The following is a 25867-nucleotide window of genomic DNA, read 5'->3' as shown; positions in this document are numbered from 1 at the left end:
AGCACATAGTCTTACTGTAGAGAGACAGGCATGAACAGCTTAGGATTTATAGAGAATCCATCAAAGTTGTAGAACATAGAAGCCTTTCAACCAAGCCCACTATTGCTTCAGGATGACTGGAGCATAAATTGAGTCAGTGGGGCAGCCAAGAAAGGATTTGATGATTTCATTCCTAAAATATGACATATGATTATGGAAATCATGAAGTGTGTTTTCCCAGTTATTGGGTCATCTTCTCAAAGATGATCAATGCCAGCAAATTAAGTTTAGATGATCAGTGATACTAATATTTCCGCCAGGCTAGATCACACTCTGACTAACAAGCAAAATTATTCTCAAACTAAAGCGGTAGACTGGAATTTGGGTGGTTGGGTCACACTGAACCTAGTCTGTTTACCGGGCACCTTCTCTGGGCAAGGATCCCCATTTCCCAGACACCTGCAGGCTGGTAGTGTGAAAGTGACTCAGGCTCACCCCTGTGACGTTGAGGACAGACAGCACATCAAGAGCATAGGAAAGGGGTCATAAAAGCTACAGATTCCTCCAACTTGTGGGGAGCTTGCGGTCTGAGAAAACAGAGGCTTCCAGAAGTAATTCACTGTACCTTTAATGCAGGGTAGAATTTGGCCCTCAAAGGTGGATGGAGGTGGAAGGCAATCCAGACAAAGAAGTGATAAGCAGGAATTACTGGGTGAGGAATGGGGGTGGGGATGCTGAGCAGGTCAGTTTGCCTAAGGCACCAGGTGCCTAAAGGAAGCTTCTGGAAAGCAAAGCCCACAAGGTGGAGGGTCTCCAGTGCTGATGCAGTAAGTTCAGGTGTTCCTTTCTTCCTGGAAGGGCGAGCCCTTGAGGACCTCTCAGCAGGGATGTAACCTGATGTGTGCCATGCATCTGTGCTCCCTGCCATACAGCGAGTGTGGGAATCCCAGGACTGCTTTATTTTTTAGCTTAGTTCCCAGTGTCATTGCCACTTATAAAGGGAAAAATCCAAGCAAAACATGGCACAACAAAATCTCTCTAATCCCCCAAATATCTGTGAGCACTTGGACCTTGGTTCTTTGTAGATTATCGTGGGAAAGGCCTGCTCTTATGGAAAATGGAAACAAGGCAATCCCCAGACATGTAGGAATCGCAGGTTAATTTTACACGTTTGAGGAAGCAACACACCAGCAGCAATTGGCCTAAATGTTCATATTGCAAGAAGTCAAATGAAATCATTTTGCAGAAGGCATCTTTATGTAGCAATGGCAAAGAAAAAGGAAAATATGAATTGATTTTTCAGTTCTGTCCTCTAATAGAAAATGAAAGTTAGGCTGTTGTCTGGTTGACTTTTATCAATTTTAGAATCTAAGAGATAATAATAAGACAGAAATGTCTAGTATCTTGATATATGATTCGGCTCATAACACTGACCTCGTGTACCCAAACACCACAAACTGGTTGGCTTTTATCTGATTTATGTGAAATACACATTCATTCACTCAATTTTAGTGAAATGTTTAGCCTAAGTTGTTTGAAATAACAACCTGAGTTATCTGTGTTATTGCTATGTTTTCTCTTAACAGTTTTTTTTTTTTGACATAAACCTAGCTAGTGGTCGTACCAACTGTATGAGTTCCCCATCATGTAGACTAAATCAAACCTAAGTGGCTTAATTAAGTGGCTGCAGGTATAGACTAGATGGTAGAGGCGGGTATCTGAAGATTCCCTCAAGGCGAGAGGGACATTCTGGGACAGCTTAAGTTCGTTTGCAGATCACTGCAAACATCTTTCTCAATGTTGCTGAGCCAAACGAGCTGAGGCAAAAAGAGCGCTTTGTAATTCTGCCAGTCTTTTTGAACTTGATGTGCGTGTACACACATGCACGCTCTCACACACACACACACACACAGCACCCAGAATGAGGAAATGTTTTATCTTTATTGTCTTTTTTTTCCAGGGAAGCTGAAGACTCTCTCTCAATCACAGTTGTTCGCTGCACATCGGTAAATCTCTTTCTGTGTCCCGTTAGTTTTACCCTTCTCAGCCCCAAGATCCCAACCCACAGTGGGATATCCCTCAGAGAATGAACAGAGAAGGCAAATGGCAGAAGGGACAGTGGCCGGGCAGTGAGTGGGCAGGCACTTGATGTTGCCTGAAGACAGCCGACGCATCAGTGTTATGGAGGAAACAGATATGGGTCCAGGTTTCCAGAACCTGTGGTCCAGCTAAGGAGACAGATCCATGATTACGCAAAGTGGAATGATGACAAGTGCACCAAACTACGAGTTTCAAGATAAGTTTGTGCATTTCGACTTTGGGCAAGCTGTTAAGTTTCAGTTGGTATTTTTGTAAAACAGTGGTGATGACGATAATTGTCTTGTTTCTCTAATGCATTGATATGAGGACAAGTGAGGTGTTGGATGTGAACATGTCTCATCAGCTCTGAGGCTCGTCACAAGGCAAGGGGTGGCATAGACAGGGGACCGGAAGGAAGTGGTAATCTAAATACCACAGGCCAAGGAGCTCTTTATATGTGACAGGAAAAATATAGAATCAAGTCATAAGAGGAAGAACTACCAAGGAGGAAAAGTTGACAGAAAATCTCATTCTGAGAGACTTCAATATATACCTCTTAGCCTTGGCCACATAAAGACCAAAAAAAAAAGGGGGGGGGGGCACGAGGGATTTCAATAATGCATTTAATTATCTAACCTAATTGACCACATACTATGCTATCAAAGAAACTCAATAAATTCCCCAAATAACAAACTATATATCTCTTTTCAAGAATATAATAAAATAGAAATTAATAACTATGAAAAACTTAATTAAAACTATCCAACCATTCAGAAATAAAAATGCAATCTCCCAAGTCAAACAGGAAAGCAAAACTACCATTCTAGACTAGTTAGGAGGAAAAAAAAGTTTTGTTTATTTATTTTTGAGAGAGAGAGAGAGCGTGCACACAAGATGGGAGGGGGAAGGGCAGAGAGAGAGAGGGAGACGCAGAATCCAAAGCAGGCGTCTTTGAGCCTGTTAGCACAGAGCCTGACAAGGGACTCACACCCACAAACTGTGAGATCATAACCTGAGCCAAAGTTGGATGCTCAACTGTCTGAGCCACCCAGGCACCCCAGTTAGAAGAAAATTTAAAACTGGAAGTCTGCTTTTAACAATTTATGTGCAGCTGAAACTATACTCAGGGTAAAATTTGTAGCCTTAGGTGATTTTATGATTTAGTAAGGAACTAGGTCAAGTGAAAATTCAGTGCAAGAAGTTGGAAGAAAAGACTAATAAAATAAACATAAAGCAGAATAAAGAAAATGACAAAAATTAAAATCTACATGAGACTTTGGGAAACAAAAATTGTAAATTCGGTAAGTAAATCCAAGGGCTAGTTTGTTAAGGGAAAAAATAAGAAAAAAGGAAAACTTTAAAGAAAAGAAATAGATGGGCCCAATGTGAAGAAAACTAGAATATTATGAAGAATGTAAAAAAATTTTTAACATAAAAAGAGATGCATATGTTCTTTGATGCGAAGACTATTGTGAATACATTGGTTATTCTCATATTAATGTGTATTCTTAATGTGAATTCAAATTCCCAGTGGGACTTGTAGTTGGATTTTGACAGTTTTTCAAAGTGAGACACATCACGAAAATCTTTTTATAGATGCAGGAAATGCATCTGACAGAATACAGCATCCTTTCTTGATAAAAACACTCAAGAAAGTAGGGTTAGAAGTAACATACTTCAACATCATAAAAGCCATATATGAAAGGCCCACGGCTAATATCATCCTCAATGGGGAAAAACTGAGAACTTTCCCCCTAAGGTCAGCAACATGACAGGGATGCCAGCTCTCATCAGTGTTGTTCAACATAGTACTGGAAGTCCTAGCCTCAGCAATCAGACAACAAAAAGAAATAAAGGCATCCAAAATGGCAAAGAAGTCAGACTTTTACTCTTTGCAGATGACATGATACTCTACATGGAAAACCCAAACGATTCCACCAAAAACCACTAAAACTGATACATGAATTCAGCAAAGTTGCAGAATCAGTTGCATTTCTACCCACCAATAATGAAGCAGCAGAAAGAGAAATCAAGGAATCAATCCCATTTACAATAACACTTAAAAACCATAAGACACCTAGGAGTAAACCCATCCAAAGAGGTAAAAGATCTATAAGCTGAAAACCATAGAAAGCTTATGAAAGAAACTGAAGAAGACACAAAGAAATGGAGAAACAGTCCATGCTCATGGATTAGAAGAAGAAATATTGTGAAAGTGTCAATACTACCCAAAGTAATCTACACATTCAGTGCAATTGCTATCAAAATAACCCCAGCATTCTTCACAGAGCTAGAACAAACGATCCTAAAATTTGTATGGAACCAGAAAAGACTCCAAGTAGCCAAAGTAATGGTGAAAAAGAAAACCGAAGCTGAAAGCATCACAATTCCAGACTTTAAGCTGTATTATAAAGCAGTAATCATCAAGACAGTATGGTACTGGCACAAAAACAGACACATAGATCAATGGAACAGAATAAAGAACCCAGAAATGGACCCACAAATGTATAGCAAATCTTTGACAAAGCAGGAAAGAGTACCCAATGGAAAAAAAGACTGTCTCTTTAACAAACGGTGCTGGGAAAACTGGACAACAACATGCAGAAGAATGACACTTCACCATTTTTTATACTATACACAAAAATAAATTCAAAATGAGTAAAAGACTTAAATGTGAGGCAGGAAACCATCAAAAGCCTAGAGGAGAACACAGGCAGCTACCTCTTTGACCTCAGCAGTAACAATTTCTTACTAGACACGTCTCCAAAGGCAAGGGAAACAAAAGCAAAAATGAACTATTAGGACCTCATCAAGATAAAAAGCTCTGTTACAGTGAAGAAAATAATTAGCAAAACTAAAAGGCAACTGACAGAATGGGAAAAGATATTTGCAAATGACATATCAGATAAAGAGTATCTAAAATCAATAAAGAACTTATTAAACTCAATACCCCCAGAAAACAAACAATCCATTGAAGAAATGGGCAGAAGACATGAATAGACACTTTTCCAAAGAAGACATCAAGATGGCTGACACAAGAAAAGATGCTCAACATCACTCATCATCAGAGTAAAACAAATCAAAACCACAATGAGGTACCACCTCACACCTGTCAGAATGGCTAAAATTAACAACTCAGGACATGATGTTGGCAAGGATGCGAAGAGAGGGGAACCGTTTTTGCACTATTGGTGGGAATGTGAACTGGTGTAACCACTCTGGAGAACAGTATGGAGGTTCCTCAAAAAGTTAAAAATAGAACTATCTACGACCCAGCAATTGCACTACTAGTTATTTATCCAGAGGATACAAAAATGCTGATTGGGTGGCACATGCACCCCAATGTTTATAAAAGCCCTATCAACAATAGCCAAATTATAGGAAGAGCCCAAATATCCATCCACTAATGAATGGATAAGGACGATGTGGTATAAGGGTACCTGGGTGATTCAGCTAGTTAAGTAAGCATCTGATTCTTGATTTCAGCTCAGGTCATGATCTCACAGTTTATGAGTTTGAACCCTGTGTCAGGCTCCACACTGTCAGCATAGAGCCTGCTTTGGATCTTCTCTCTCCCTATCCCTCTCTCTCTCTCAAAATAGATAAATTAACTTAAGGGGCACCTGGGTGGCTCAGTCGGTTGAGCATCCGACTTTGGCTCAGGTCATGATCTCATGGTTTGTGAGTTCAAATCCCACATCAGGCTCTGTGCTAACAGCTCGGAGCCTGGAGCCTGTTTCAGATTCTGTGTCTCCCTCTCTCTCTGCCCCCACCCCACTCATACTCTGTCTCTCTGTCTCAAAAATGAGTAAATATTAAAAACTAAATAAATTTTAAAAGATGTATGTATGTGTATGTGTATATGTACACATATACATATACACACACTCATGCATATACACAATGGAATACTACTCACCAATCAAAAAGAATGAAATCTTTCCATTTGCAACAACATGGATAGAACTAGGGTGTATTTATCCTAAGCAAAATAAGTCAGTTAGAGAAAGACAAATATCATATGATTTCACTCATATGTAGAATTTAAGATGAACACAGAGGAAGGGAAGGAAAGATAAGATAAAAACAGAGAGGGAGGCAGATCATAAGAGACACTTAAATTACAGAGAACAAACTGAGGGTTACTGGAGGGGAATGAGTGGGAGGATGGGATAAATGGGTGATGGGCATTAAGGGGGGCACTTGCTGGGATAAGCACAGGGTGTTATATGTAAGTGATGAATCACTGGGTTCTGCTCTTGAAACTAATACTACACTTTATGTTAACTAACTTGAATCTAAATAGATAAATATATTTTTAGAAAGTAATGGGGATGGCCTTGCTGTACTGGATTTTAAAACTAATAAAGCTAAATAATTAAAACAGTATGATATTGATAAAATGTCGGATATATCAGTGTAATCAAATAGAAAGTCCTAGACTAGGTATTGATATAAGGATTTCATATGTGATAAGTATGGTATTCCGAATCAGTGGGCGAAAAGATGATCATTCACGAAATCACACTAGGACATTTCTTAAAGTATTTGAAAAGAATAAAGTTTCATGTCACACCATTTGATGTAATAATAATTAAATATAAAAAACCACAGAAATGTAGACAATATGGTGGGATGTCTATCTGGTCATAGGTTGTAGAATGAATTCCTAAGTATATGGGGAGTGAGAGGAAGCTCAATGGAACAGCTATTTGATTATGTGAAAAAAAGTAAATTTCTAAGGCCCCAAAAACTAAAAAGCAAAGAAATTGTGGTCTTTTCTCATTTTTGACAAGCGTTATCTTTTATTTTTATTTCTTAGAATAGGGATAAAGCCACCTAAAAAGGATTAAGATGTTTGCCATAAATATGCTTTTGTGAACAAATAAATGGAGATTCTTCTAAACAGAATTTGTCTATGAAATAATGTGAAACCAATGTATTAAAATAAAATACACTGAAAGCTAATCCGTATAAATGGTTGTACAGGTGTTAAGAGATTCTTTTTATTTAGCTGATTAGCATCTCAATGGAGAGCATCTTAATCTTAATTAGATTTTTTTCCTGCTGTTTTCAAGAAATGAAATCAAAAGATAACACTTGTTAAGTAAATAAGGAAATAGAGGGGTGCCTGGGTGACTCAGTCCGTTAAGCATTCTACTTCAGTTCAGGTAGTGATTTCACATTCGTGAGATTGAGTCCCACATCAGGCTTTGTGCTGACAGCTCAGAGCCTGGAGCTCCTTCAGATTCTGTGTCTCCCTCTTTCTGTGCCTCTACCTCTCGAAAATAAATAAAACATTAAAAAATTAAAAAAGAAAAAGAAGGAAATAGATTGTACTTGTATCCTCTTAAAAATGGAGTGTAGAGAGAGGGAAATTAATGTGTTCCAGTACCACTCCTGAGACTCCCACGAGGTTCCCAAGAAGAAGAGGACTATTGTGCTCCAGAGGTTCTGCAGGGAAAGCTGACATTAGCCCATGTCCTGAGAAATGCACTGAGTATTGTCTGGCCCACTCAGGCTTCTCACCAGGAGGTATGATCACAAGACAAATGATTGTATATGTCTTCAGCAAGGATGCTCATCTTTGCCATAGCGGATTCTTAAAAAAAGTACACTGAAAGTACACCGGATTCTTAGAGTTCTCAAATAAATGGCTTGAAGTTGAGTAGGAATTATAAAATCCAAAGTTGGGGCATGGCTGGCTGGCTTAGTCGGTGGTACATGCAACTCTTGATCTTGGATTGTGAGTTTGAGCCCCACATTGGGTGTAGAGATTACTTTAAAAATCTTTAGAAAAATAAATAAAAGTCAAAGTTGGAATATTAATTACTGCTTCTCTAAGACATAGAATGTTTGGGGGAGGGGTGCCTGGGTGATTCAGTCAGTTGAGTGTCTGACTCTTCATTTTGGTTCTGGTCATGACCTTACAGTTTTTGAGTTTGAGCCCTGAGTCAGGCTTAGCTCTGACGGTGTGGACCCTGGTTGGGATTCTCTCTCTCCCTTTCTATGACAGAGTATGTATTCTTTCTTAAAGCAGCTAATTTTCATGGTTGGGTGGTTCCAAATGTCAGTGAGAGAGGCCTTTCTTCCCTGTGACTACCCCCCACTAGTGTTAGTCAGGACAAGTCTATCTTGTAAGAAAAAAATCAGAAAGATTTGGAATTGTGGCCTTCTCTTATCCAGCCTAAACAGTGTTTCAACTCTTCATCGTAAGATGCTTCTCTGTATTCTCACTTCTCTGATAGCTTTCTGCACAGATTGCAGTTTTCATGGTGGCCTTCCCAAATGGTGACACCCAGAGAGGAATACAGCTCCACCTAGGGTCAACTGGTGAGGGTACCCAGGGAACAGACTTTACTTCCAACATGTACCAAATACACTTGTGAAGCCCGAGGTTGGGTTAAGATTTTAGTAGGCCCGGTCACATTCTTGGCTTGGGTGAACCTTATGGTTGACCAAACACTGAAACTGGTTTTCAAATGAATAGCTTCCAAGCCCCCATCCCATGCTGTGCAATTGATTTTTTTGGTCCTCAGTGCCACACTTCATGTCAATCCCTGTCAAATCATGTTGCTTTGGCCCACCGTTCTGGCACACTGAGATTTTATAGTCAAGGAATTACGGAACTGAAAGGCATATTTGTACAGGGATCCACCTCTTTTCACGCCTTCCTGACTTCCTCCATTACCCAGCCAGTTGATTTCCTTTTCTGATCCAGCTCTGGGCCTTTCTCTTGCAGGACTGCTGTCTCCAAGGTGAGAGATAATAGCGGTTGTCCCACCCCCCCACCCCCACCGTGGATTCTTTTTCTCTCTGCATCTCTCTCAGTTCTGCCCCTGATTTCTCATTCCTTTGAATCTTAGGGTAGTGATGGTTGTACCTGTCACTTTAACCCCTCACTTTACTCTGTTCCCTTCAGCTCTTGACAGCACTGCCCTCTTACACCCTCTTATGTTTGTTCTTAGTGATTTTTTGGCCTCTGGCCCATAGCTGCCCCTGCTTCTCAAGTTTCCCATATGCCTTTTTTAGATTCCATTTCTTTACCTTTCCTCCCAAACTTCTGCTGCCTGAGATCTGATGACACCTTGTAGCTCTGTTTCATTCACAGATTTGGTAAGTACACTTTCTGTGACTTCATTCAAGGCATTGCTAAACATCATTGATGGAGACTGAGCCACAGGGAGCCCAAGTTGCTTAGTTAAAAATCAGGACAATTTTGAGAACACGTCAATTAGGTTTGAATCCTCCTAATGGCTCTGCATCTGGCCTTCTCTACAGGGGGATTATAGGAGACCTTATCAAACACTTTGCAAGAATGAATACTACTGTATCCACAGGACCCTGCCTTATCAATCTGGAATCCCATCTTCAAAAGAAAAATGAACTTGGTTGGCTCTGACTTATTCTTGGTAACGCCATATTGGTTGTTAGTGATCAATGACCAAAAAGCTCTCTGACCACCTCTTATCTTGGATTCTGCCAGGAAATAATAACAAGCTTACCAATATGTGTTTTCCTTAATCTTCCATGTTCATTTTCTGGGAACTTTGATAATTAACCATCTTCAATCTCCTAATATTTCTTCTGTTTTCTCTTTTGTGAATGATGCCAAGTCTCCCAGCCCCTAGATTCACTGGTACAGGTTTCTTGAACTCACTCAAAGAAGTCTGATAGTTTTATCACCAATTTTGGGTTGTAACTTTCTTTTTCCCCTTACTTCTTCTATCTCTTCTGATTGGAAAATCATTCTGTTTGAAGAAGAAAGCAAATCAAGGTTAAGTAATTTCTGGAGTTGTGGGATTACCACACAGGTGTACCTCTTCCCTGGGAAACTGCTATTTCCCCTTCTCCTTTTACTAAATTTTTAAAAAAGCAAACTATATATTTGAGATACTGAATCATAGTCATGAACCCTGTTATGCCAAGGCTCTAGTTACCTGTAAGATCAAATTTCAGGGTCACTTCTTCACTTCATGCGCTTAATGGCATTGGTCTGTTGATACCTGAGGCACTGTGCATTGTTTCCAGTAGTTTCTCTGATTGCTGTTATATATCTTTTCCCTCAGCTACACAATATGTGGTCCAGAGCTCCATCTTGAAACTCTTAACACATGTAAACATTCTAGGGCCTGGCCTAAAGAACTATCCAGACCAAGGAAACCTAGCATACCAGGCTAGGAATAACACAGCAAGATTCCATCCTGGAACATCACATCCCCTTGGTCTAGGTCATGCAAGTTGTTGTTCATTGTGTCACAATTTAACCTGATACAGTCTAGGCCAGGGACTTCATTACATACTCATACCAACCTGTGATGACTCTTTCTACCTCTGGGGAAAGAGGGCACCACCCTAAAGACGAGAAGAGCAAAGAGGGGCCAAGAATAAATCACAAGGGTCAGAGTGTCAGGGAGCCCTGGAGGTTTTTGGATCCAACTCTCACATTGTACCTAGGAAGACTAAAGACCAAAGAGGAGTGATAACTTGGCCAAAGTCACACATAGTTATTTTGTTTTATTTTACACACACACACACACACACACACACACACACACACACACACAACTGGTCTTCTTCCATAAGAATTTGTGTTTGAGTTGGGTCTCATAATCGTTGAGTAGCAGAACTTGGGTCTTCTTGTTCACAGGTCATTTCTTGTCTTTGCCAAACACAACCATTTTGCCACCATATTGAATCTTCAACTGTTCTCAGACATATACGAACATTGTCTGGGTTGGGATCCATAGATTTTATGAAAAGAGTTCTTTGGTGAGATGTTGTCTTTCTCTGTTGGTTTTCAGGGAGTCCTCAACAGCTGTCAGGGGTTTTGCTTTTGTTTTAAGAAATGAGATGTGTAATGGCTTTTACAAAAGTCCTGTTCTAAAATGTGTCACATTAATGTTTTGCAGGGAGTCCCCAAGTCATCCTTCCTGACTGAAGAGAAGAGAGCTAGGCTAAAGACCAACCCTGTGAAGGTGCACTTTGCTGAGGAAGTGCTTGTCAGTGGACACAGCCAGGTGCGTCACTGGTTAGGGGGTTGAAATTCCTCTGCATGAAGCTGGTGAGCCACCTCCTGGAGCCTCCTTGAAACTCTGGAATCTTGCAGCCCAGAGAGGATACCAAGGGAGTGCAGTGGGTTTGCTAGAGGTTCTGAGCACCCTCAGTAAGATGTCTGCAGACCCCAGACAGGGAAAGCCAGGGAGAGAAGCACTGGGTGTGGCTTTCTTTTGTTCTGTGACTTCATTCTCTTGCACATGAAACTTCAACAGATTGCAGATGCTAATTCATTTTGAACTTCAAACTTAGTGTTCCCTCTAAAGGTGATATATTGACAGTAGTGATGGTAGTGGTGGGGTCTGGTTTCTTTTCCTCCAAGAGCCCATTATGTGTTGAACTTCTATTATGTGAATCTAAACTTTTTGGATACATAATCCTTAGTCATCACAATACCCTGCAAGGGAGGTATTTTAACATAAGAAGCAGCAGAAGTTGAGAGAGTTTAAGACAATTAACCTCTGAGATCACATAGCCAAGAAAATATAAGAGCCCAGGTCTATGTGACTTCAGTCCTTTAATTTTCCACTGTAACATACTGTCCAGTCCTTTTTGATATGGAGAGATCCAGGATTGTGGAGGACAAATTTGTAAAAGGAAAGTATTGGTGGAGTTTGATGTTTTTAAACATCAGATGTGGCCTGCTGGATATGACTCATTTATTCATAGTTTTTACATTTTCTTCCCCATAGTCTGAAACTATTGCCATTCTGAATTCAGCAATGAATATTAGCCTTTGAAACTTTCAAATCAAAGCTTGTCCTTATCTGGTCTCCCCATAGAGACCTCCACGTAGAGAGGCGTGGCCATTTTAATAAAGGGTCCAGGTGATCTGGTTCACCTCTGCAGAACCCTTATTTTCTACCTTGCCTTTGATGTAACAGACCACACCTTCATTGGACCTGAGAGTGGAAGGTGGATTTGTTCATGAAGGGGCCAGTGGGAGGCCTCATGTGTTAGAAAAGACCTGAGATCCTGTCACTCAACCATCGTTGTGTCTCTGTGTGTCTGTGTTTGTGGTAATGGACTGAACCTCTCTAGCAAATTAAATTTAGATTCAGTGTGTGTGTTTTAAGAGTAATCCACAGTGACGAGAAGTAGGGGCTAGAGCCAGTTCACGGGACAGGTAGAGAATAAAGGTGGTACAGATGTGAACATGATCACCTGGATCCTGTGTTTTTGTGTTTTTTTTAATGTTTTATTTATTTCTGAGAGAGAGAGAGAGAGTGGGCAGGGGACAGACGAAGAGAGAGAGAGGTACAGAAGTTGAAACAGGCTCTAGGCTCTGAGCTAGCTGTCAGCACAGAGCCCAACTTGGGGCTCGAACCCATGAACCGTGAGGTCATAACCTGAGCTGAAGTCAGACGCTTAACCGACTGAGCCACCCAGGAGCCCCTGGATCCTATGTTAAAATGGCTCCCATTCCCCCTGCTCACTGGTGTTGTGAGAAGACCAGGTACCGGCAGGTTTTGACCCGACCTGGCTACAAACACTGGCTCAGAGTTTTGTTAAGGGTGGGAGTTTAGAGAAAGAGGGTTCTATAAGGGTATCTCTGGGGAGACTTGCGGGTCAGAGCGCCAAGTCTCTGTATCTGGCCACATAAGACAGGCAGCAAAACCAGTGACAGTTCATCACTGTGACCTACCTACTCATCTTTTCAAATGGGTAAAAAATGATGAAATCGGTTGTTGACCTTTCCTCCTGAAAGCAGGATAAGATCCCAGAAAAATTTTAAATAGTAAGCTAACATTTGCAAAATGCTTACCTTTACTAACCGTTAAAGGAATGCAAAGGGAGATGTTAAGGAGTGTCACTTTATACTTAGTAACTGAGCACAAATAAAGAAAAAAAATGGGAGGCCTGATGAAGAGAAAGTAGCCACAGTCATGCACTAACTGGTAGCTTTGTACATTGATTTTGTCTTTTTTGTGTGGGGGAAGAAACAAAGCATGATGAATGCCCTAAAAAGTGGGTGAAGAATCACATTCCTATTAATTGAGTCTATAAAATAATTTAATTGAAAACCCATGTGTTTAAAGATATCTATAGTATTGATATTTAAAATAGAAAAATATTAGGGGCATCTGGTGGCTCAGTCGGTTAAGTGACTTCAGCTCAGGTCATGATTTCATGGTCCAATCTGTGGGTTCAAGCCCCATGTCGGGCTCTGAGCCGACAGCTCAGAGCCTGGAGCCTGTTTGGGATTCTGTGTCTCCCCCCCTCTCTCTGCCCCTTCCCCCGTCATGCTCCGTCTCTCCCTCTCAAAAATAAATAAACATTAAAAAGAAATAAAATAGAAAATAGAAAAAAATGGAAAAGAATGTTAAGTGTCTAGGGCTGAGCAATGGTTTAATCAATTCTGATATTTCAAATCGATAGAAGATTGTAAGTCCATTAAAATGACAAACACTAACCCTACATTAAAAAGTGTATAGGAAATACGTGTCGAGTAAAAAGTGAAAATAGAAACTGTGCATGCTCTATTACTCAGCTCTCTAAAACTGATTTACAGGTATAGATAAACATTGAAAGAAACCTTAGAGAAAAGTAAATGGTGGTAGTTATGTGATGCTGTTATGGAGGTATTTTTTTATAAGTTCCAAAGAATAAAATCCCAAGGAAGAAGTTTTGAGAAATCCAAAGACGAAGGTCATCCTAAACACCCAAAAGCAGAGACGTGGGCCACAGAGCAAGCAGTTTGAAATCCCTCCTCCCACATTGTGAGACAGCACAGGGATCTGAACCCAGCCCCTTTTCCTCCATAAAAATACTGTGTCTTTTTTAAAGTTACAGAGACTGATGAGTCTGAGTCTTCTCTAAAAGATTCAGGTGCCCTTATATTTAGAAGATAACTAAATTCTCCTCTGAAGCAGACTGTTAGGTTTTTAGGATTGTTTTGTTTTGCAAAAAGATGATAAGCTTCTCTACCCAGGTGGGCTTTATACCCAAACTCTTTGCAGAGATTAGACCTGGGGACAATTTTAGCTCAAATCTTAGGGACTCTAGAACTGCTTGCTCTCTGATTCTGGAAGGACACCAACCCCAAGGACCCTTTTTATTTACAGCTAAACACTCAGAGGTTTTTGTGAGCATTAGCTAGCCCTGGGGGGATTTTCGAAGCCCAAAGTGACTCATTCCCTTGCCTTGCCCCACTCCAGGAATTCTGGCTGGCCTGGGCTTCCTAAACACAGATGAGTCTTGTGTCTCCTTCTCAAAAACAGCCCTCCAGGCATGGCAGAATCCCTTAGGAGACTCTGCAAGTCCTGGGTGATGGTTGGGATGGGTGAAGGTGGGAAGCAGCCCTTTGCCCTTAGGTAATGAAGCAGGAAAATGGAGGGGAGGGCTCTGAGGGAGTTTCCCACCCCATTCAGCCCCCTGGCTCCCCCTCCACTTCTGGGAGAATATGCATGCTTGTCATCTGACTTATATTAAACTGTATCCCATAAGGCTAGCAACCAAAAATACTGAAGTGGCAGCTGATGGCTGTGACTTCAGGCTCATGCAGTGCCTTCGGAATGCTCTGCTCGTGGCAGGGCTCACTCCTCTCCACCCCCTCACTGACACTTTTAATGAACAGAGCATGCCTGTCTCTGTGGGACATAGGCCTGGTCCATTGGAGAAATCTCCAAATGCCCAGAAGCAGCCCACGTCCTGGTGAGGAGGCTAGGGGGGGCCCTGCTCTCTGCACCAGGCAGGGCCAGGGGACCTGAGGACTCATCACACCCAGGGGAAAGGAAGGGCCAGTTTCAACACTACTCTTCTGTTTTCTAGGGTAATTCCCTGCTGTGTATGCCCAACGTGCTCAAGCTGTATTTGGAGAATGGACAGACCAAAGCTTTCAAGTTTGAGGCAAACACAACCGTGAAGGTATTAAGAGTAAACCCGAGTCTGTTTCCCGGGGAGAATCTGCTGGCTCCCAGGACCCCTGGGCATCTTGCCCTGAAGCTGTCTTGGTGCTCTTACAACCGTCATGGTCTGGGCACCTGCGATAAGCCAAGCACTGTGTTATCTCATTCGTGTACAACCACCCAGCAAGATGTATTTTTATCACCATCTTTCAGGGGAGGAAACCCGGGATTGGCGGGATGATGTACCCAAGGACCTATTACAACTTGTAAGCCTTCATCCTTAACCACTGGCTCCCTGCCTTTCGTATGTGACCCCACTTGCTACCCAAAAGACTAGTGCAGCCAAAAACTCAAGCAATATGTTAGAGTGGGCCCAGGAGTCTGCATATTCTGTTCTGGATGGAAGTCAGTTCAACTTCTATTTGACAGGTTCCTCCGTATGAGGATGGGTAGGAGGAGCTGCTGCGGGGGAGGGCTATACAGATTAGGTAAAGTGTGGTTTTGTCTTCCAGAAGCTTATAGCTTAGTTGAGGAAGGTTGGACATTCAAGGAGCTCGGAGGTCCCTGGCAGATGAAATAAGGGCTGCAGAGAGAGGGACAAGGAAGTACTCTGCACGCAAGAGAAAGAGCTCCTTCTTGTCAGAGAAGGGTTTGCAAAAAAAGCTGGACCTGAGCTGAGCTTTGAAGGGCAACCAAGAATTCAGTAAGGGAAGGTGCGGGCACAACTGTTGTCAGGGGTTGGAGGTACTAATGCAGAGAGCCAGTAAGACAGGCATTGCCCAGGAAGTAGTAATCCATTCAGCGACACTGGACTGCAGGCCATTTTCTTGTAAGAGGAGTGAGAGATGTTGCAGGCTGGCTGGGGAAGGCATGGAGTGACATTCACAGAGAGTAAGGGAATGGCACAATCGTTTCTGAAGAAAGAGAGTAATGGTGTTAGACTCCAGTGAAGAAGCAAACAAAGGGGGTTCAGGTGGGCAGCTATACACACAGTAGCCAAGACATATGCACTCATGCACACGTACCCTCCCCTCCCCCATGCACACATACATACACACAGCCAGTGTTCCTCTCTGTCACCTTCCCTTGGCAATTCCTTAGAGCTGCTCCAATTGCCCTGTTCAATTCTTGCCTCAGCATGACTGAGGAAAAGCTGGAGAAAGCCTTTCTGAACCGGGGAAGCCCACACTCAGAGGTGGAAGAGGAGGGGGGAGCAGATTTGTTATGTGTTTACCACAGGTCTGCTTTCCTGGGCATTTCCTTGTATATTGCCTCCTTTAATGCCTCCAGTAACATTATAGAGTAATGAGCGTTTTCCCCATTTTGCATCTGATAACACAGGCCCAAGAGATGCCCAAATTGTCAAGGTCAGTTAGCTCATAACTGGGTTCAAACTTGGTCTGTTTCTGAACCCTGCATTGGAACTTGCCATGCTATCGTTCTGCACCAAAGTTTTGCAAATGAATTAGACAAGGTTTCTACTCCTGTCATCTTTGACCAAAAAACATTGGAATGGAGTGCCTGGGTGGCTCAGCTGGTTAAGCGTCTGACTCTTGATTTCAGCTCAGGTCATGATCTCATGGTTCTTGCGATTGAACCCCCTGTTGGGCTCTGCACCTGACAGCACAGAGCCTGCTCAGGATTCTCTCCCTCCCCTCTCTAAACAAACAAACAAACAAACAAACAAACAAACAAAAAAGAACTGCACTGGAATGGAAGAGAATGATTTATTTAAAATGAATCCCACTTTGGTAGTCAAAAAGACTTTGAGATTATTTATAACAAAAATACACACCACAAGGGAATTAGATCCAAGATGATAGATAGACAGAATTGGGGAAATGAGCAAAGATTTAGCTGGTATAATACTGATTAATTTTACTTTATCTTAGTAACCAAAAATTTAAATCTTTTAGGTCTTTATGACAGAGAGGGGTGAGGGAAGACACAAATCCTGTGGGTCCAAAAAAAAACCAAAAACCAAAAAAAAAAAAAAAAAAAGGAAAATTCACTGTCAGTTCATGATTGACTTCTCTTCCTTGCTCCCTTACAAAGAGAAGCAAAGCTCTTACATTAGTAAACCCTCTTTCTCTAAGTCAAGAAAAATAATATGTCATTCGACCCAGTGAGCATTTGTGTGTCGGCAAAGCTGTCAGGGATACAGAAACAAATTCCTCAGCGTCACACCCAAAGGGAGCCTAGAGAAGTGGGGTGGGGCTGGAGGGTGGGGAGAGGAGACCTGGGGAGAACTCAGTGTAAACGGAGGCAGGTGCAGTGTGCTCAGGGTCATAACAGTGGGACCTGAAAACAGTGTGGTGAGGCCACGGGGCAGAGAGACCTGCCAGAGGACAGGAAAACCCTTCAGGGAGGCCGACTTGGAAAGATGGACAGACTTTTGACAGGAATAGGCCTCGAGTGGCGTGTGAAGACAGCCTCCCAGGCGTGGGGAATGGCATCCACAAAGACCCAAAGTTGGGAGCTTTGGACAAGAAGACAGGGCTTGTGAGCAGAGTGCATTGGAAGAGGCAGCAGAAGAGCAAGTGGGAGAAGTGGATTGGCTCCTGATACTGGAGACTTCGAATGTTAAGCTGAGGAGTTTGGATTTGGGCGAGTGGACCATGGGGTGGGGGGTGGGGGTGTCTCTGAATATTCTTGAGCAAGGGAGCATAATGAGTACACAGCACAAGGTTTAGACAACTTCTGTAAATCAGGGGTCAGCAAACTTTTTCTGTAAAAGGCCAAACAGTAAATACTTTACGTTTTACAGGCTGTAGGGTCTCTGTCACATTTCCTCAGCTCTGCCATTGGAGCCAATGGACATGGCTGTGTTCCCATACAACTTTAATTACAAAACCAAGCTGTGGGCTGGATTCGACCTATGGGCTGTGGTTTGCCGACCTCGGCTCTAGATGCAAGGTGGAGGTCAGATGGAGAGTAGGGTGGTTATTAGGATACCACTCTACAGGGTGGAGAAATATGTGTGCTCAAGCCACAGTAGATGCCGGAGGATGGAGAAGGGCTCTCCATCAAGGCCAGCGCAAAGCCAGCATTAGCTTAACGTCGAGTTACAGAAGCAGACAGATTATTCAGGACTTAGTCTCACTGATGAGTTATGGCAGGGGGTGGCGCAAGCAGAAAGAGGACTCAGACTAGCAGGAAGCATCTGAAGTTTTGGCATTTACTAAACCTGAGCTTTTGGCAGGACATCTCTATTGAGTCTTTGATGATTATTTATTCATTGAGTAAAAGTTTATTGAATGTTACTGAATGCCAGGCTTTGGAGATCTAGTGTAGCAGGAGAGAGGCCGGGTTCCTATTCTAAGGAGTTTACCATCTGGTAGGTGAAAGAAGGGAAACAAGAAAACACATTGTAGCAGCTAGCATGTTTTGAACACTTGTCATCGGCTAAGTACTGCTCTAAGTGCCATATAGGGGGAAATTAACACACACAACAACCCCATGAGATAAAGGTTAATAATATTACCATTTTACAAATGAAAATACTCAGGCATAGACAGACTAAGGAATTTAACCAGGGACACACAGCTAGTAGTGGTGGTCTGGGTCTAGAACCCAGGCACTTGTGTTTATTATACTGTCTCTTACTAAAGAACATAGCTGTTATTGAAGCAGATATTAAATATTGTTGAGGGAAATCAGCAGGACCCTGGGACAGAGATGGAAGGGTCAATCATATTTAGAATCAGTGACCAGAGAAGGCATCTCCAAAGAGTGGGAAACAACCTTGTGAAGGGCAATGGGAAAAGTGTGCCAGGCAGAGGGAACAGCGTGTGTGAATGCCCTGTGGTGGCAAAGACCTTGTGATGACAATTGGCCACCATAGTGAATGAAGGAGAGGAATGTGGCATGGCAACTCTAAAGGCACAGCAGTAATTACATTCCACCCTACCAGCCACTCTGAGACCGAGGCATCATTATCCTTCATTTTACAGGAAGAAACTGAGGTTCAGAAATGTTAGGTTGATTTCCCAGTTGCAGAGTTGGGTAGTGGTGGTTCTCTGTCTGGTTAGCAGTTGAAGATGCAGACTCCGGCGAGAGCATCAATCCAGAGACCTTGAAGAGAGGCATAAGCCCCCAGTGCATGGCTTCAGCCTTCCAATAATCAAGATAGGGTGGCTGTATGGGTGTGCTGGAGCCCCGAAGAGAGGTGACCAGTGAGTGTAGGGCCATGAGGGGCGACGGGAAGTCCCCTATGTAGCCTGGGAAGATTCAGCTGCCTAAGTTGGCAGTGGACCCAGCCAGCAGAGGCTTTTTCTCCCCAGCTGCACCAAGGGGCAGAGAGAAGGTCAAGAAGGTCCTCCCTGCTCTGTGCCTGAGCACGAGGGCCAGCCTGCTCTTTGGGTGACCCTTAGGCCTCTCTGTGCCTGGCAGGACATCATCCTCACTGTGAAGGAGAAGCTGTCCATCCGAAGCATGGAGTACTTTGCGCTGGCCCTGGAAGAGCAGTACAACATCTCCCGGCTGCACCTGCTGCACGAGGAGGAACTTATCCAGCAGGTATCCTTGCTCCTTGTGAGGAGAGCTGGGCTGGGCAAGCAGACACCTCAGCTGGAACCTTTGGGATAGGGCTCAGCACATCAGCAGTTTTGATGCACTTTTCATGCCCTCCTTCAGCCTGAGGATAACAGGGCAAGAATCAGGACTGTTTTGCATATGAGGTATGTGGGGTCCCATTTTGCAGATGTGGAGACAGTGACTTAGAAAGATAAGATGACTGGGGCACCTGGGTGACTCAGTCAGTTAAGCGTCTGACTCTTGGTTTCGGCTCCAGTCATGATCTCCCAGTTTGTGAGTTTGAGCCCCACATCGGGCTTTGCATTGACAGTGCAGAGCCTGCTTGGGATTCTCTCTCTCCCTCTCTCTTGACCCCTCCCCCATTCATTCTCTCAGTCTGTCTTGAAATGAATAAACTTTTTTTTTTTTAAAGGTAAGGTGACTTGCTCAAGGCAATGAAACCAATACAGCCCCATCTTTTGCTTCCAGCTCTGATGATCTTTGAAAAATCAGAGAAGCATTTCTTACTGGGTCTAAGCCCTTTTTCTGAGACTTACCCCTAAGCTGGTCCCTGATGGATGGACAGGGCACAGTCTGTCTGGACCAATCAGTCTTTCAGCCTTTCAGTGATTTGTTATACCAACTTTTTAACATGTCTGTTCCATTAGCGCTGAGAAAGAAAATCAAATGAAATCCCCAAGATAGCTGAAGTAGAAAAAAAGTAAGGTGCATACTATAATAACAATGTACACTATTACTATTATTTGTGGAGAATAAAATAATACACATATATAGAAGCATGTACATATACATAGACTGTCTCTGAATGGGGCATATCAGAGACTGGAAGTCGATTTCTTTTGGAAAGGGGAACAGTTTGATGGGGTCACTGGAAACTTTGTTCTTTTGAGCCTTTTACATTTTATAGCCATGGGAAAATCAAGAGCAAAGGTCTGCAGCTGTCTTGGGAAGCACTAAAATTGAAATCTCTGGGGACTTTCATTATTTATTTATTTTTTTTTAAGTTCCTTTGTGGAATCGCTGTGAGAACAAAGGCGGTTAGAAGATTAACTGTATCTCCCTTACCCATCTCAGGTGGTAGAAAGGGAGGAGTCACATGACTACCGCTGCCTCTTCAGGGTGTGTTTTGTTCCCAAGGACCCCCTGGACCTCCTGAAAGAAGACCCTGTGGCCTTTGAATACCTCTACCTGCAGGTGACTGGATCTGCCCTTCCTAAAATAACAGTGGTTATTCTCAAAGATGGCACATGGGTGATTTTGAACACGAGCTTAAGGCAATGAAGCAACTCCCTGGTAGGGATTATCTTTATCTGAAGGAGGATAGGCTTGATTATCCCTCAGAATAGTTTCTACATTAGGAGATTTGCTACGTATTAATGAAATTTAGGCTTAGTCCTCAATGTGGACGATACATTTTCTACTACTATTTGGAGCTACAGTTTTTATTATTACAATTGGCATTAGTGCTAAAAAAAAGCCTTAGGTTTTTTTTTTAATGTTTATTTATTTATTTTGAGAGGGAGAGAGAGCGTGCATGGAAGAGAGGCAGAGAGACAGTGGGGAAAGAGAGAATCCCAAGCAGGCTCTGTGCTGTCAGTACAGAGCCCTACGCGAGGCTTGATTCCATGAACCATGAGATCATGACCAGAGCCGATATCAAGTCGGACACTCAATTGACTGAGCCACCCAGGCTCCCCTTCAAAGCTTTATTTCAGAAACAATGAAAATGAGTCCTGGGAAGCTCACGTGATTTGCCTGGGTCATGCATTTGATGGCGGAGCCAAAACTTGGTCCCTTGGCCCTCAGCCTGGTGTTCCCCCCACTTTGCCTGCTTGGGTGAGATCTATCATGTCATTTTTATGCTGCCAAAAAAAGAATCATTTCAGAGGCATTACCATTGCACTGATGAGGTAACTCAAACTAGATGAATTAACTGGCCCAACTCTTAACAGAAATGATGGCAGCAAATAATACCAACACTACTTTATATTTGTGTAATGCTGTGTCCTTATGCCTGCTTTCATGTTATCTAATTTAAACCTCACAGAAACAGCGTAAGGTAGACTTGACTCTCCTCTTTTAGCAAGGGGAAGATACCAACATTCAGAGTCAAAGATAACCAAGGTCACAGAGCCAAGAATTGGCAGAGCCAGGTCTTAGAGCCTTTCACCTGAAAGAACTAGGAACACAATGTATGTATTCTTGTCTCCCAATTCCTCTGATGTAATCTCTTCTAGAGCTGCAGCGATGTGCTCCAGGAGCGCTTTGCTGTAGAAATGAAATGCAGCTCCGCGCTCCGGCTCGCAGCCCTGCACATCCAGGAGCGGATCTACGCATGCGCTCAGCCACAGAAGATCTCTTTGAAGTACATAGAGTGAGTGGCAGGCGACTTCTATGTCCCGTCAACAGCAGCTGGGTTACATTTATTAACTTGGCTGGCCCCTAGCCAGGATGGCTAGATTCCACAGAAAGCGGATACTCACCAACCTGCCCATCTGTCTGTTGTCTTTCCATCCATTTCCCTCCCCACTGTCTCTGACCCAGCCCAGCTCCCCCAGATGTCAGAGTCTGGCTGCTCCCTCTGCGACAGAAGCCAACTGCAGATAGAATGACACAGGATCCCTTTGTAGATTCCCAGTTCCTGAGAGAATGTCTTGGGAAATCAGTGACAGCTTCGGTGTAAAGCTCTTCTGAGGGCCGAAATACCTTGGAAATTAATCTTGTGTGACCTAGTTGTGTTGCATTATATTCCTATTAGAACAGTTTCAAGTCCTGGGATTCCAACATGTCCTGATTCATAGGCTAAGTTTTCATTTTGCTCTAGGAAGTATCACCCTTCTGTGCTTAGCTACTCACCAAAACTCAACTCTGTCCTGTCTGGGCATCAACATCAAATGGGGAATCAAATTTAAAACATAAAACAGATCCTTGGCCCTATTCCTGAAATACTGGATCAAATCTCTAGGGAAGGAGTCCTGAGGATTTGTATTGTTATCCAGTTTGTTGGGGAATTTTGAGGCTGTTAGGCTGGCACCATTCTGAAGCATCACCTCAGGGATTCACACATGCTTTGTGAGAATGTGTTATACATATGTGATCATTATTTCTCATATATGTGGTAGTAAAAAAATAAGATGGAGATCTCTTCTGATTAGCAGAATATCATACCACACCAAAGGTAACAAGCTCCCAGAAAGATAAGTGGGGCTTAGTTCCCTAATGGCTCATTTTTTGTGGAGAGAGTGTATGTGTATTAAATAGATATAAATATATGATATTTAATACACAACTTTATAAATGCATTTTGTGTATATTTGCACACTCTTATGTATATATCTTCTGTTGAGAAAGAGGCTCATAATTGCAGTGTTCTGGGAACACTAAGTCCCTGAATCAAATGTAATTATGCTCTTCATTAGAGCCAAGTGCACTATAAAAATGGTGTCTCCAATATCTCATGGCAGGAAGGACTGGGGAATAGAGAACTTTATATCTCCAACTTTACTCCGAAACATGAAAGGCAAGGACATCAAGAAAGCCATTAGCTTCCACATGAAGAGGAACCAGAATTTGCTGGAACCACGACAGAAGGTAACGTTGTGGCCTCTGACGACACCAACCCTTCCCCTGCCCCCCACTGTCTGTTGTGAAACCTCAGGGAAAGCATTTTCAGCACTGCGTGGATTTTAGGCAAGTGAATAACTCTAATTTAAGTCTTTTTTCCCCCCCCTCCTATGTAAGCAACTTATTTCTGCTGCCCAGCTTCGTTTAAATTATCTACAGATCCTTGGGGAACTCAAGACGTATGGTGGAAAAATCTTTAATGCTACTCTAATGGTACGTATGATAGAAATGTGGACCTCTACTCTTATAAGAGAAGTTAGAGATCCTCTGAAAGTCAGCCAATCTTTTAGCCTAAAATTCCTGAGGACCCTGTCATGTATTCATTTGGGAAGTAAAATATGACACCATCGGGGAGTGTATATCATGCTTGGGGCCAGCCCTCTGGAAGATGCTGGGGGAGGCAGAACTCAATAAATGATGATTTCCACCCTCAAACAATGAAACAAAGTACCCAACAGACAAAGTGAGGCCACGAGAAAGTCACAGGACTACTGCTGTGGAGTTCGAAGAAAGGGCACCACTGAATACGAGAAGGACGGATTAGGGAAAAGCTAGAAGGTTGGATTCGGCCAGATTTCAGGAAGAAGGAAAGGCATTCTGAGGAAGGGAGATGGATGCAGTTTACTCTGGCACTTTGGGTAGAAGGTGAAGAGGAAAAATTGGAAATCATGAAGGAAATAGGAGAATGTTAGATTAACTGCCAGGCTGCGGTCCTGACGGTTCAGAAGGGAAGAACTAAGGGTGGATCTGAGAAGGGAAAAGAGAAGCATAAGAGCCCTTTCCTTTGTTACTCATTCCTCCCCCAGCTTTTTTTTTTGGAGCCTGGGCCAAGATCTCTGCTTTTCAGCAGTCTGTAACCGATGGGCTGTGGCTCATGGGAACTCTCCCTCAGTTCCTCAGAGTCCCTGAACTCTGCACTGTTCAGGCAGCCTCAGAACCTTCCAGCACAAATTGCCTATTAGAGATTTATATATGTGTATATATATTTATATATAACATGTTATATAATCATACAATAATTATATAATATATAATTTATATTATATTATAATATTTAATATTATATATGTGTGTATATAATATACACATATTAAATCTCTATATACTATAATATATACATATTAATCAGATTGCTGACCTAGCAGTGTAGGTGGAAAAAGGGAATCAATGTTTTGACAGAAAGGAAGAGCATCCAGTAGAGGAAGGGAAAAATAGTTGAGTCTTTGTACAAGTAAGTGACAAAAGGTTGGAAAGGAGACTAGGTCTGCAGAAAGGAAGGCTTGAAGGTACAAGAAAAACTTCTACCTTTCCCACGAGAATCCTGTCCTTTCCTAGCTGTCAAGTGTCTGTCCCCAGTGTCCCTTTATGTGTCCTACCTAAGGTAGGAACTGGTAATGGGAGAAGAAGCCAGCCACATTGAACTGGCTTAGGATGCTTGCTGGACACTAGGGACTCTCAGGGAACCAAACATGAGTACAACACTTGAATACAAATAATCATAGTAAGAAATCACAGCTCAGTGCTATCAGAGCTACAGAGGCTGTGGGGTGGGAGCACCACAGAGGAAAAGGATTACTCCATGGGAGGAGACAGATTCAGCGAATGTTTTCCATAGGCAGTAGGTTTTGATGGAGTCTTTTACAGAGGGGTCAGGACTTCACTGGAGCGCAGCATGAATATTGGCACACAGGTGTGAAAGCACAAGTTGTATTTGTGGAACAGGTAACAGCCCCATGGTCTGGCTCTCTATTGTGAAGGGTCTTGTGGGAGATATATTTATACCTAATTTAGCTGTCAGTGGGGCCCAGATTAGGCTGTTACCTAATTTGGTAGTCTAGGGAAGAGGTGGTGAGGGAGGGCCTGAAATAAAAACCAAGGAGTTTGCAGAGAGGGGTGTCATGTCTTACGTGTGCAACGTATTTTCACTAGCTTGTGAGTGAAAACTAATTCCTCTTCCACCCTCATCCAGTTACAGGATAGAGAATCCTACATTGCCCTTCTAGTTGGAGCCAAGTATGGGATTAGCCAAATTATCAGTAGCAAACTCAACATCATGTCCACGTTGGCAGAGTTTGCAAACATCAGCCGCGTAGAACTGACAGAAGAGTCTGAGAAAGTGAGCATGGTCAAAGTGTATCTTCAGGATGTCAAGGTAATGCATGCGGAAGAAATTTTGAAGGCAACTTCTGGAATTTGGGACTAAATTATTCTAGGGTAGTTTATGAGAGCATAGATATTAACAAAATCTAATATCCAGCATTTGCTTAAGAGGACAAGTTGTCCATCCTGTACCATCAAGAGGAAAATAATGAACAGGATGTGTTTTCTTGGGAAGGTCCTAAAATATTTGTTGTGTGTAAACTGAGCTTGGACTATATATTTTCCTAATGGGTTCAGTAACTTCGATGGGAGCACCAGATGATTTTATCACATGTATGGGACCAGAATGGCTGCCCAAGAGTTTTGATTGGTGGCAATTAAAATGAATAAATGATACGAGGTACTTCCTGAGCCTCTCTGGAAGGTCCTACATTTACCCCGCCTTCCTTTGCTTTAATTCTGATGTGCTCAAGGTTGGTGCTTCATTTTTATCATCACCCTCTTCTTTCTTATCTGTTTGCTTTCCTTTTCCTTTTCCAGGTGAGGTCTTGAAGGGTCTTCACTATATGAATGGTCAGGGTGGGGTGGGGTTCTTGGGATGGAGAGGCTGGAGTAGGGGATGAAGAGGCAGGAGACCTCATAGA

The 25867-nt window shown here is 42.6% G+C and overlaps 1 protein-coding gene across 1 annotated transcript in view; it reads left to right on the top strand.

Annotated features, from left to right (window-relative positions):
* Positions 1-25867, top strand: part of FRMPD1 (FERM and PDZ domain containing 1) — a 51107-nt gene that overhangs the window by 16575 nt on the left and 8665 nt on the right. The window contains exons 4-12 of the mRNA XM_039234826.1: positions 1940-1985; positions 10971-11078; positions 14887-14982; positions 19356-19481; positions 20574-20693; positions 21737-21873; positions 22964-23090; positions 23241-23336; positions 25093-25275. Of these exons, the coding sequence (XP_039090757.1) occupies positions 1940-1985; positions 10971-11078; positions 14887-14982; positions 19356-19481; positions 20574-20693; positions 21737-21873; positions 22964-23090; positions 23241-23336; positions 25093-25275 (1039 nt within the window). The remainder of the gene's footprint in view (positions 1-1939; positions 1986-10970; positions 11079-14886; positions 14983-19355; positions 19482-20573; positions 20694-21736; positions 21874-22963; positions 23091-23240; positions 23337-25092; positions 25276-25867) is intronic.

The sequence above is a fragment of the Hyaena hyaena genome, unplaced genomic scaffold, assembly GCF_003009895.1.
Source record: "Hyaena hyaena isolate Hyena2069 unplaced genomic scaffold, ASM300989v1 scaffold_93, whole genome shotgun sequence".
In the NCBI taxonomy this organism is placed as follows: domain Eukaryota; kingdom Metazoa; phylum Chordata; class Mammalia; order Carnivora; family Hyaenidae; genus Hyaena; species Hyaena hyaena.
This window is presented reverse-complemented; position numbering and strand designations above follow the sequence as displayed.